The sequence below is a fragment of the Vipera berus genome (assembly GCF_964194415.1).
Source record: "Vipera berus genome assembly, chromosome: 2".
NCBI lineage: Eukaryota > Metazoa > Chordata > Lepidosauria > Squamata > Viperidae > Vipera > Vipera berus.
This window is the reverse complement of record NC_138203.1, coordinates 219629636-219642607: the sequence shown is the minus strand read 5'-3', so window position 1 is coordinate 219642607 and position 12972 is coordinate 219629636. Positions and strand designations below refer to the sequence as shown.

The 12972-nt window shown below is 37.8% G+C and overlaps 1 protein-coding gene across 1 annotated transcript in view; it reads left to right on the top strand.

The window, feature by feature from the left end:
* The window catches only part of CACNA2D2 (calcium voltage-gated channel auxiliary subunit alpha2delta 2), a gene marked incomplete at both ends in the record, with an annotated part of 725967 nt that overhangs the window by 581702 nt on the left and 131293 nt on the right, over positions 1-12972 (top strand). Inside the window, one exon of the mRNA XM_081316808.1 lies at positions 12423-12554. Coding sequence (XP_081172934.1) covers positions 12423-12554 — 132 coding nt within the window. The remainder of the gene's footprint in view (positions 1-12422; positions 12555-12972) is intronic.

The following is a 12972-nucleotide window of genomic DNA, read 5'->3' as shown; positions in this document are numbered from 1 at the left end:
TGAGCCAAACTGAGAAAGATTTGGCCACCTATCAGGAATTCTGTACTAAATTCCATTTTCCAGAAGAAAAGAAGAAGAAATATTCTTGTATCAAATAACATTAAAATACATTGATAGAAGCATTACAATTGTTTCACTGTGGACCAAATGGAGTAAGCAGTAATCTTCAAGGCTAGAGAATATGTACCTGCCACCAAAGGGAGGCTGCTTTCACTGCTCACCATGGCAACTGTCTTCATGCAAAAAGCACCTCAGCAGGTAGACAATGCAATTTGTTCTACTGCAGGCCTTGTGGTATGAAGTTTTGTGATTACATGGAGAAGAGAGCTATAGTTAGAGGCTTCCACAAGCAGCTTTCCATGTGAACAAGGTTATTCTGGAACACAATTTAGACAGTCTTTATATCTGTGGTTAAAAAATGGCCGTTGTAAAACTATGAAAGCTGGTCAGTGGTATATGCTTGTTTCTTATCCAGAAGAAGCAGACAGAGATGCATAAACATTCCTCTTACATTTCTTTCCACTTCTATAAAGGAAATTTCTGCCCAAAATTTGGATAAAATTCTGTAGCTTATTTCACTTGACCTATCATTCATTAGCAAGTTCAAATCTGTTTCCTGTAGGTTGAATTAAGGGTTCTTAATGCGTACCTTTGAAAAACAGCTCACCAATGTAGGAATGTCTGTGTTATACATAGCAACGCTTGTGTGAATGGCATGTCAAGAAGATAATTATCACTATCTACATCAAGTTAGTATGTACTCTCCATAATGTGTTGAACTACAACACCACAATCTCTTGTTATTGGCCTTTCAAACAGACAGACCAGGGATCTGTCCCTTTTTATGTTCATTTATCTCTGATCTCACCATTTTTTTAGTTCTTTGGGTTACAACCATACATTTGGATTGCTGGTGGCCCCCAGGGGGAGAGCATTCTCTGTGGGCGTGCCAGCCCTCTAGAATCAACTGCCTGTTGAGCTCCGGACAGCTCCCGACCTTTGCTCTTTCCGCCGTGACCTGAAGACTTGGTTGTTTGAACAGGCCGGCCTGGACTAAGGGTTTGAGTTTATTTTAACTATTTATTGTTAGGGCTAATTAATTTAATTTTCTTTTTAACTTTTGTATGTTGCATTTTATTGCCCTGTACACCGCCCTGAGTCCTTTGGGAGAAGGGCGGTATAGAAATTTAATAAAATAAAATAAAATAAATAAATAATATTCATCTGAATATTTAAACCATGGCCCACAAAAAACTACACCAATGATCTCCTATTTACATATTATTCATGTGTCATTTTAGTAGGCTGCTTGAAGGTCATTTTGATCATAGAGTCATGGATTTTGGCTGATGTTGCCCTGAGAGATTGTTGAGTCCAGATTGCTTCCATTTAGTCTCATTTATCTAATTTTTCTGACTGCTCTTAAACTTTGTATTCCTCTTATGGCTCAGACCAGCATAATCCGATTACAAAATCTGCTTTCCTACTTTTCCTGCAGACTGAACACACATATTCTCAAACAGCATTTAATGATCAGGAAGACACATCCATCAGCAGGTTTTTTAGCAAATTATTCCTCACTGTGATTTCTAAGCTTCCAACAGCACTGTCTGTACAGTTTCAAAGGTTCTTTTATACACACAATGAATAGAAACTTGATACGTTGCTTTTAAAAAAGTAAAAAAGAAAAAACCGTAGGAAGATTTATTTTATTATTTCAATCTGTTTACAGTAGCTGCCCATGAATCATGCAACTCTGGTTGGCTTACAAAAGGATTCCAAAGAAATTTTAAAAAATTCAGAAGAAATACATAAAATACATGGCAACAGAAGCAACTCACATTTAAAACAGCATCACATAACTTCCTGGCTCAGGAAGAACCAGGTCTTTAGTCCTTTCCCAAATACTGCCAATACCAAGGCCGTCCAAATTTAGGGGAAATGTTATTCCATAGGGCAGGTGCTACAACAAACTCCTGAATCACAAAAGATCACACTTCTTAAAGTGATGGGATCTGCAGCATGCCAATTCTGCCAGATCTCATTGGAGAAGCAGAGATTATTGGAGACAGATCAGGTCCTATGCCATGTATAAGTGACCCTCAGCTTCTTGAATTGCACCTGTAAGCCCATTGGCAACCAGCGCAGCTCACAGAGTAGCATTTTACAAGTCCATATTGAAGTACACCCGTAACTGCTTGATTTTTTTGACCACAATTTCTGAATAATACTCAAAGATAGCCTCATGTGGTATGATTGCAGGAGCCTAAGGGTAACCAAAGTGTGGATGTCCATGAATTAGGTCTCCCAGTCCAGAATAGGCCCAACTGATGCACAAAGTATTCACTGTGTGGTTCAGATTTTCAGCTGCAGAATACCAGAAGATTCCTGGTTTGCTGCTTCAGAAGAAATTGTGATATACAGTTTATACAATTGTGATATACAATATACAATTACTCCCATACAGTTTCCCCAGTCATTCCAACTGAGGAGATGCTATGCAGTTCTATCTGCATAAAAGGAGCCTCTCTACGAAGGAACATCAGAATTATCATTGGGGATACACACGTGATGAGCAGGGCAGCTGATGGGAAGCCATAAGTCAAGGGCATTTCATATCACAATATAGCTTTTTCCTATAAGCTTTAGAAATGTGATTGAGGGTAGTGCTGGCTGATATGGCGTTTTTTGCTCTATGCTATTTTTATCTAATAGCCCTCATATTTTTATTCTGAGGTATAAAATGAATCTTAGAGTGATATTGATGTGACTTTGTATATTCTGTTTTCTCCCCCCCCCCCCCCGTCTAGCCTAGAGTTGACTTTTTCAGTACTCATGCCGAAATTGGGGAACAGATACTGTCTTTTGGCTGACATATGTACTTTATTGTGCTGCTTTCTCACAGTCTGTTTCTGTGTGAAATATATACACTTGCCAGAGTTATCAAATATATTTAGTATGATTTCTTGTCTTACTCTATTTTATGCTGTGTAAGGCAAGATGGCTCATTTCATAACATTTTGCTACATGGCAGATACCAAAACAACATGGTTTTACAGTATGTCATAACCATTTTGATGTATATAAAAATGAAACATGCAGGGAATTGAATTTAATTCCTGCTTACTGACACATCTCTGTATTACTATTGATATTATTTTGATATCTTACTCTATTTTATGCTGTGTAAGGCAAGATGGCTCATTTCATAACATTTTGCTACATGGCAGATACCAAAACAACATGGTTTTACAGTATGTCGTAACCATTTTGATGTATATAAAAATGAAACATGCAGGGAATTGAATTTAATTCCTGCTTACTGACACATCTCTGTATCACTATTAATATTATTTTGATATCACAGAAGAGGCAGGAATGTCTAGATCCTCACACTAGGGAATACCATTTTTAATAATATATAGAGGCTTCCTTTTTAAAACACAGTTTTATTAAGAATTTTAAACAGAAGACACTAACAAGAACTAATATAAAGTGAAATAATAAGGGAAAGGAGAAGAGGAAGCAAGGGAAAAAAGCCAAACATGCTAAAAGAAAAAAAATAGACATAAATAGAAGTAGCTTCCTTTTTTCTTTAAAGCAATTATAAACACAAATAAAAAATTACTTGTTATTCTATGATTACTAAAATAAGCTTTCTCTTTTCTATGATCTGAGGGTCTTTTTCTTAATCATCAAAACTATAAGTAATGTTATTTTTTCCCAGTTCACACAAAGAGTCTATATGGAGCTTCCAGTCAATAACAAATGTAGATATTGTCAATTTAACTGTCTCTGCAGTGTTACTATTTTAAATCTTAATTTTAATTTCTTAAAATTAAAATTTCCTTTATATTACTACTTTGTATTGGTATATGTATATGTGTGGGTGTATGTATGTTCTCTCTCTCTCTCTCTCTCTCTCTCTCTCTCTGTGTGTGTGTGTGTGTGTGTGTGTGTGTGTGTGTGTGTGTGTGTGAAATAGAAGATAGACAAAGCAAATTAAAATTAATGAAGTGAGATAGATGAAGCAAGTTAAAATACCTCCATAGAAAATATAGGTAAAGTTTCCCCCGCACATGCGTGCTAGTCGTTTCCGACTCTAGGGGCCGGTGCTCATCTCCATTTCAAAGCCGAAGAGCCAGCGCTTGTCCGAGGACGTCTCCGTGGTCATGTGGCCGGCATGACTGGACGCCAAAGGCGCGCGGAACGCTGTTACCTTCCCACCGGAGTGGTCCCTATTTTTCTACTTGCATTTTTACGTGCTTTCGAACTGCTAGGTTGACAGAAGCTGGGACGAGTAACAGACGCTCACTCTGTTACGCGGTACTCGGGATTCGACCCGCCAAACTGCCGACCTTCTGATCGACAAGCTCAGCGTCCTAACCCACTGAGCCACCGTGTCCCTTCCATAGAAAATACTGTACCTCAAAAGAAAAATAATGACAACTAATGGGACCATAAAATAGAGAAAGTCATAGAAAATGAAGAAGTTAAATTGCTCTGGGACTTTAGAATTCAAACAGACAGGGACCTGCCACATAACACCCCGGACTTAACAATTGTCAATAAGAAAGACAAAAAAGTTTGGATAGTGGACATGGCAGTACCTGGAGACAGCAGAATAAAAGAAAAAAAAATGGAGAAGATAACAAAATACAAAAACCTACAAATAGAAATAGAATAACTGTGACAAAGGCAAGCAAGGGTAGTACCAATAATAATAGGTGCCTTGAGTGCAATCCCAAAACAAATGGAGCACCACTTGAATGCCATCGGCATTGGCATATTCCTCAGTTGTTTGCAAAAGGCTGCTTTACACCCTGCGACAATATCTGTAACACCATCAAACTTCCAGATCTGCCTATCCCAGGTCCTTGGAAAGACCTGACTGTGCAACAAACCATAGTAATAGAAAATAAATGATTTCTGTCTCCCCCTTTTTACACATTTTCTCTTTTACAATATTAGTAAGCATTCAGGCCCTCTTAGAAGCCAAAAACTGTTAGTAGTTATATTTACCATACTGCATGATGTGTGTTGTATATCTAAAAATAATTCTTGCTTAAATTAGTTAAAATTTTATTCTGTAAGCGTGCTGTTGTTTTGTCCATTTCTGTGTATTCTCCAAGTTTAAGTTCCCTGCAGTTTGATCTTTACTAAATTCTCTTGATAGGAGAATTATCTCTGTGTACTTCATTTGGCCACATCTATTCGAGTCAACTTGTTTCAGCTCCCGTTCTCTTCTAGCATCACCATAACAGTTTTTAAATTTGCCATTCCCTCTGCATTCAGGTTAATTTTACCATTCTCTCTCTTCTCCATGCACTCTCTTCTAAAGAGCAATTTTCACTTCTTTCAACCGTCTTCATTCTTCATTACAGACTACACTACCTTCCTATGCATGTGTACATATCTTAAAATTTCTTCATCTGATTTTCCACATTTAGTAAGCATTCTACCAAGTTATACAAATACAAATTCAAAAATCTTAATTTTTGCCACTTGTATCACTTTTAGTTTATTCACTCCATTTCCTCCATGTAACACACCTACCACAGTCTTTGATAAATCAATTTTGAAATCAAATCATACAGTCTAACATTTGTTGTAAATCATTAGGTTCTCTGACAACCAGTGCTTTTTTTGTAAAAGAAAAAGGTGCCGGAACTCACACATGCCATACAACCCGCCTTGCCTACCCTACAAGGTTCCATCCAAAAAAGGTGCCGGAACTCCGTTCTGAGCGTTCTATGACAAAAAAAGCCCTGCTGACAACAATCTGGCATTATTTACATGTATATCCACATCCCCAACCCTATTATCTCCAGTAATATTACAAGTGATATATACATACTTTGAGCAACCAAAGGGTATCACACATGCTTGCTTAGACATTGCTCAGTACTGAATCACATTCATTCAGAATGTCCCACATTTTTCACCATCTTTTATTTCATTATCACCATTCATTGGAGCAATTAAAGGCAAATATACTCTATATATGAATTCCTATTTTCATATGCACACCCTGGATGAAAATTGAATAAGATCTAATAGAGTAGGTGTCAACACCCAGCTCAAGAATTCAAATAAAACTCCAGGTTCATTTCATTACTGAAAAACTTAATGTTTATTGAATACACAGCTTGGGTATGTCAAAGAAAAACTAACTCTGAGGTTCCAACACCAATTCACATATTTAAACAATAATTCTCCCAGCCAACCCCCACCCCCAACATCTTATGTAATACATATCAACAAGTTCACTTTGTTAAGGGAACCATCTGCTTCAAATCCACACCTGTTATAGTATCCTTGACAAGGCTTCAGTCTCTCACAATCTCCAGATGAATCAAATTTGTTTTTTTCTACATTTAATCCACTTGAAAATAACATTCCCCCCCCCTTAATCTTAAGGCAAGATGAAATGCAGAGGCACGCAGCTGCCAAAGTTTCATCCTTGTCAGTAGGTCTTTTTTGAGTCCTAAATGTTGGGGAGATAAGACAAGGGAGAATTGATGATTTGGAGGCTCCCCAACTTTAGTAAAGTTTGTCCCCTGAGGTTAAGATGGCTTGCATTGTCAAAACACAATGTTCTTTTTTTCTAAAGAAACTTTGTGGAGGGAATATTTTAGTAGTTGATTTTTATGACATTTTTCTAGCAAATTAGATGATGGCACTTAGACATTTTATGGATACAGTTTAATAATAGTAGTCTTTTTCCATAAGTGTACCTTTTCTACTATTAAATTTTATTGTTGCATTTATTGCAAGCTGCCTAGAGTCAAAATTTGAAATACTGGTCATGTTGCAGTAAACAAATATGTATCCCCAAAGTATAGATGACCCCATATTCCAGAAAGTACATTTAGAGCTTTTCATTGATAATTAAATCTTCCCTTTGCCTCTTCACATCTATTCCTCAACTCTATACCACAAATCAGGCCACTTTCATTCATTATTTCATTACTTTTATTAAGTAATCATCTTTGTTAATTGCCCCGGTCCCAGTGAAGTCATGGTTGGAATGCCATGATTGTCACCAGATGGGATCATAGATACTCAATTTTATTACTTATCAGAGCTTCGATCAGTCAGTTTTTTCACATATTACTTTTTTAGCAAGATGAAGTATAGACTCTGTTATTCAACCTCAATTGTACCCGTGCAATATGCCGCATCCCCTACAAATGGTAAAGCCAGTGTCAGCCCAACATTTTTATTAATTATTTTGATGATTTGATGGATGGAATGCATATCAAATTTGCAACGCATTTTAAGAAGGATGCAGAGAAACTGAAACAGAAGCAGACAGTAGGGAGACAATTAAGTGTTAAAATGAGATACTGAAAATATTAAGAAGAAAAGACAAGAGGGACTGCAAGGGATTGAGAAACACAAGAAAAAATGAGAAGCAAACTAACTGTAGAGCTGCCTGGACCTGTGGGTTCTTTTTCTTTTCATTACTGCACTAAGGTTTGTTTTAATCATAATCTGTTCAGCATGCAAGAAATAAGAGTCAGCTGTGCAGATTTGCAAACTGTACATAATGTTTCTGCTTAGCTGTTGTTACTCCTTCTACTTCTCTTCCTCCTTTTTATCTGCTGTAGCCTCTGGATTGGTTAACAGCTTAAGCAAGTCACGTTAAGAAACCACAAATAAAGCTATTTGTTCCTATTTGGATGTCAAATTAAACCTTATGAAGTTATGAAGATTATGCAAGTTAGGAATCTTATGAAAAATGAGGTTGTGATTTACATCAGGTGCTTGAAGAGGTAAAAGTATTTTCTCCTCACCCCATAGGTCCTTGATCTTTGAAAAAGGAAGGAGGAAAGGAAATGTATTTCTGTTTTGTCTGCCTGAACAAACTTCACAGAAATGATACAGTAATCCTTCTCCCAAGATGGAAGAAACTGTGCCGATGTTGTTTAAATGTTAAGGGCTCCCTTTATTTATCTGTACGAGTTATAAAAGAGCCATGACGGTACAGTGACTGATAGCCTAATACTAACAGGTTTATCATCAAATCCTGCCTACCAGGCAGAACATTACGGTTATTAAGGGAAATGAGGCACAAATAGAGTCTAATATTTCAAAATGCAGCAATGGAAGCACTAAGGCCGATTGCTGAGATTCTGAATCCTCACAAAGCTTTTAGATGTCAATTGCTGTTTGGGGTGTCCTGTATCCTTTAGGCAAAAAATGCACTAAATATTTGGATGAGTTCTGCTGCAACTTTAGATCACTAAAAAGAAACTTTGATGGGACAAATTCCCAAGAGATTGTTTCTCATGTGCCTTGGGGGGAGGGAAGCTGTCAAATAACTAATGTTTTCCTACAGTTGCATACCCACCCCGATTTCAGCAGAACAAGTTGTTTTAAAATTCAGATATACTGCATGTGGATTTTACTTAGAAATGTTTGTGAGGCTGTGTCAGAGATATTTGCAGCTTTTATTCAAGATGTAAGGTCAAAGGAACAGTTGGATTTTCCTCATTCTACCATTACTCGGATAGGAAATTTCTCAAACCAGCCTTTCCCAATCAGATATTCTCCAGACTGTCAGCTGGTTTGGCATTCTGATTGGTAATTCTGGACTACAACACTTCTAGCAGGCACCAGACTGAGGAAGGGTACCCCATACTCCGGTAAACTACAGTATCTGTATCAAATTCCTGACTTCTTTATATACTATATTATCCTCTGATCAGAGCTGCTTGTTTGTGCCACGAGATTCCCTATGTTCTAATTTATATTTGATTCAGTTCCACCATGGATTCCAGCACGCCTGCAGGTCATTTAGCTTTAATAATTGCTAACTGTCAGAAGGGGAAAAAATCATATTGATTCAACCAGAATGTGCCCTCTGGTTTGTGTCCAACAATATATAACAGGTTTATGATAGGCATTGTGCTGCATTAGAATAGAGCTTCCACAATCCATTAAGCTGGAACATTGAGAGATACGTATTCCAAACATTTAACTGAAAGCCCTTTTACCAGCTTTCTTTTTATTTCATTCCAAAAAGAATTGGAATGAGCAAAAAGCCAACCCCTAAATAATTATCTGTGAGCAGTACCAGTAGGAATCTAGCCAGATCCTTGAAATTGTATTTGCCAGAACTGTTGTCACAATTGGAAGAAAGCTAGTAGATTTCTTTAAACAGAATTAACAACAAGCACTGGTTTTTCTGTCTCCTGGTCAAGCAAATGATCTGTAATGATCCTTTGGGGCTAGATCAGACAATTGTAAAGATAACATAGAACTAAATGCACAAAGGAGATTAGATGTTGTTTCTCAAATATGTCATGACATTTGTTTATGCAACAACTGGTATTTGGTTAACTCAGAGCCAAAGAAACAGTGGACTCCAGAAGGATGAGAATAATTATAAGCTCCCATTGCTTTTTGATCCAAGTTGCTTTTTCCTAAGGAGTTTCTGCTGTGAACAGAAAATTGCTCACAATGTTTCTTCAACAGCCAACTTACAAGAGAAACATACCTCATATGTTTTCAAAATACCACCTGAGCCCATTAACCCCAGACAATTCGGGGCAATATCTCCATAACATGATACAAAGCTCGATATTGTTTGTGTAAACATTCACATTCACAGCCATTCTGACTTGGAGCACCTGGGATAACTTGAAAACTGGATATAATTCTATGATAATACTTAATGAAAGTAGAGTCTCCCATTTTATTTTAGTATTCTGGCACGGTTGTGAATGAGGAATTTCTTCTGGACCACATTCCAAATAGTGAAGGGCAAAGAGCTGTTCTTTTCTATCTCCTGAGGGTACACATGGAAGAGTGGTGCCTTTATATTCTTGGAAATATATTTGTATAATGATCAGTACAGCTGATGGGGAAGCCAAAGGCGACAACTGATATATTCAAGAGAATACATAGGAAATTGGCCCACAATTCATACATAATACATTTGAGCATTTCCCAGAGGAGTTGCATCAGGAAACAGATGAGAGGTGAAGGGATGTTTGTGTGAGCTAACAAAGGTGTGGAGTGCTGTTCTCTCCTGTATCCATCTTTTTAGGCAAGACTCCAGGGCCTGATAACATATTTTGGAATATCTTGGGCTCGTGACTAAACATGATGAAGCTGTCTTCCATTTCCTGGGTGATAAAATGATGGAAATTTAGTTGGTGCTCTCTTGTAAAATATTTCAAGTATATATCTTGACTGCTTTTTAGCACTGATATCCTCTGTCAGGGAAGAGTGACATGTGATCTCTTAAAAATGCATGTGAGCGGTTGAGTAGAACAATAATTGTCAGTGGGGCTGGTGTTTCCTGTTCATCTTGCCAGCCGGTGCTCAAAATTCATCTCTCTCCCCAATCGTCCAGCTGCCAGCTCCTCTCAGCTGCTTTCTGGGATTTTCTCTCCCTTGAGTACTGTTACTGGCACCTTTTCGGGGGTGGAAGATTCCTTTAAAAGAGAAAAGGAGGAGGCTGGCAGCGACAAGCACCAAATGTCTCTCTTCTGCACATTGCTTAAATCCCAGCCCCAGCTGATTAATCATACAGTCAGGCTGCTTTGAGCTTATCACCTTCCTTAATAGCTGAATAATTTAAAGCCTCTGTTTGTCAGCGTCTTAATTGCTTTTGCAATAGACACAAAAGCCACCAAGAATGTAGAATGGGAATAACCTCAGTAGGGTCCCTTTATTTCTCTCATTTGGCCTCTCTTTTGAACTGGTTTATGGAGGGATAAACTTGGCTACCGACAGAATATTTCGCATCTGTATGGGGAACTATCATGGTACATGGAATTTTATTCTTGGGAAGACTTTAAGATGGCCATAAAATTGTCATCCAGTTAAAGACGTCTGACTGTAATGAGGAGTACTGGGCAAGGACTGGGGAACTGAAAACAGAGTGTCATGAAGAGGGTAAGACATTCTAGATATATCCCCAGTGAAAGTGGAGAAAGGAGAATCTCTAGAGTTCTTCACTTGTTTTGGATTCTAGCTTCCATCAGCCTCCATCAGCGTGGTGAATAATACTCGCTTACTTATCTCTGAACCATGAGTTGAGCTGAGGGATGCAGTAGTCAGGATCACCAGGATTAAAAAGGGGGGAAAAACCACATTTTTAAATAATGCTCCAAGTCATCAAAATACAGACAAAATATCCTTTCCCTTAGCTACCCTGTTGTCATTTTAAAAGTGTTGCAAACTACCTTGCTAAGCCTTAAAGTTGCACTACCAAATGTTGGTGGTGAGAACACCAGGAAGGAGGGGGCACACATAGACTGCCATGCTACAATGCCATCGCCTTCACAGATTGGATGCTGTCAATATACATGGAGATGATGTGGGCTGAGTTACCAGATAGCACTTCCCCATCCTCTTCCAAGTTTCAGATGAACAGTGCACAACCCTCAAAATTATTACATCTGGTGAGAAGGCTCAGTTCAAATTTTGATAGTTTATAGGTACTTTTTAGGTAATCTCTTTTATTAATCTCTCTCTGTATATTATTATATTATGTTATAATCATGTTATATTACATTATATGAGACACATCACAAATTATACTATGCCAGAAAACTAATTCCTTACTGCACACACTATCAAATGGTTTTATATTTTATGGTTATTTCCTTTTAGAACCAACAAACAAAAGCTCTCTGTTTCAACTTATTCTAGTCTAAGAGCACCTCACCTGGTTCTGTGTATAATGTTTTCCTACGTAGTTATTAAATCTAATGCGTTAAATCATTTATACCACCCATGTCTCTTTGGACTTCGTCTCAGACACAGTCAATTGATTATCACTGCTCTTAATGAATACTTCGGTTGATGTTTGATTATATAAACCCATTTATGCATGGTATTTTCATGAAATCATTACCTTGATAATAGCACTGATAGTGTCCTTCATGGCTGGCCTTCTGATGGCAGGCAAAAACATTTACCTTTAAACAGGTGCTTGGCTTACAGACTTTTTTCTGCTGTTCTGAATTTTAAATTCTATCTTAATTTAATGAAGTTTTAAGTGGCCTTTTGGGGGGTATGTTCTTATTTGGCTTTTAATTGCTTTCAGCGTTTTGTTTTGTTTTTTTACTATTGTTAGGCACTTCCTATTCCATCTCTGATAGAAAGGTGGTCTGTAAATAAGCAATATAAACAAGAGGTCAAGGAGTATAGCATGCAGGCTATATTGTTGTGACAAATTGATGATAATCAGCTCCACAAGAGTTGCTGGGCATTGCCAGGAACAATCCTTCAGCTGATGTCACTCTTCACAGCTCTCCTAATGGAGTGAATATATCCTGCTAATGGAGGGCATATATCCTTTCACAAAAGCAACTCGCATTCTTTCCTTGGCAGAGAACAATCACATTTGTCAAAGAGGTCTCTAGACCTTAAGCACACTAAACTTGTTCCCTCTTTTGCAGCCACTGTAATTCTCAATGAACTGAATTGGACAGAAGCCTTAGAGGATGTGTTTGTGGAAAACAGAAAAGATGACCCGTCTCTGCTGTGGCAAGTCTTTGGCAGTGCTACAGGGGTAACCCGCTTCTATCCAGGTTTGTGCCATTCTCAGTTAACAGAGTGAAAATATAATTTGAACAGTGGCATTGCATTTAAACATTTGGCATTTGAGGACAGAGCTTTTACAGTAGGAGTAGAAGCACAGTCATGGCTTTCACATTAGAAGAAGTAAAGTGCACTACTTTCCTAATCATCCTAGGCCACTCATTGTTAGGGAAGGGCCATTGTTTCTGTTCTTCCTAATAGGATAGATAAGAGCTTCTTTGCTAGATAATAATGAAGTCTCTGCCTTCTTTATTTCTCTGCCCTCCCTTTTGATTCCGGATATCAAGGTATGGCCAGCCTCACTAAGTAGATCAGACCTTGAAATCAACCCCACAGGAAGGTTAAACGTACTTTTACTGAGCCTGGCTACAGTATCAGAATCTTTCTCCTCCTTTTTCTTATACACCA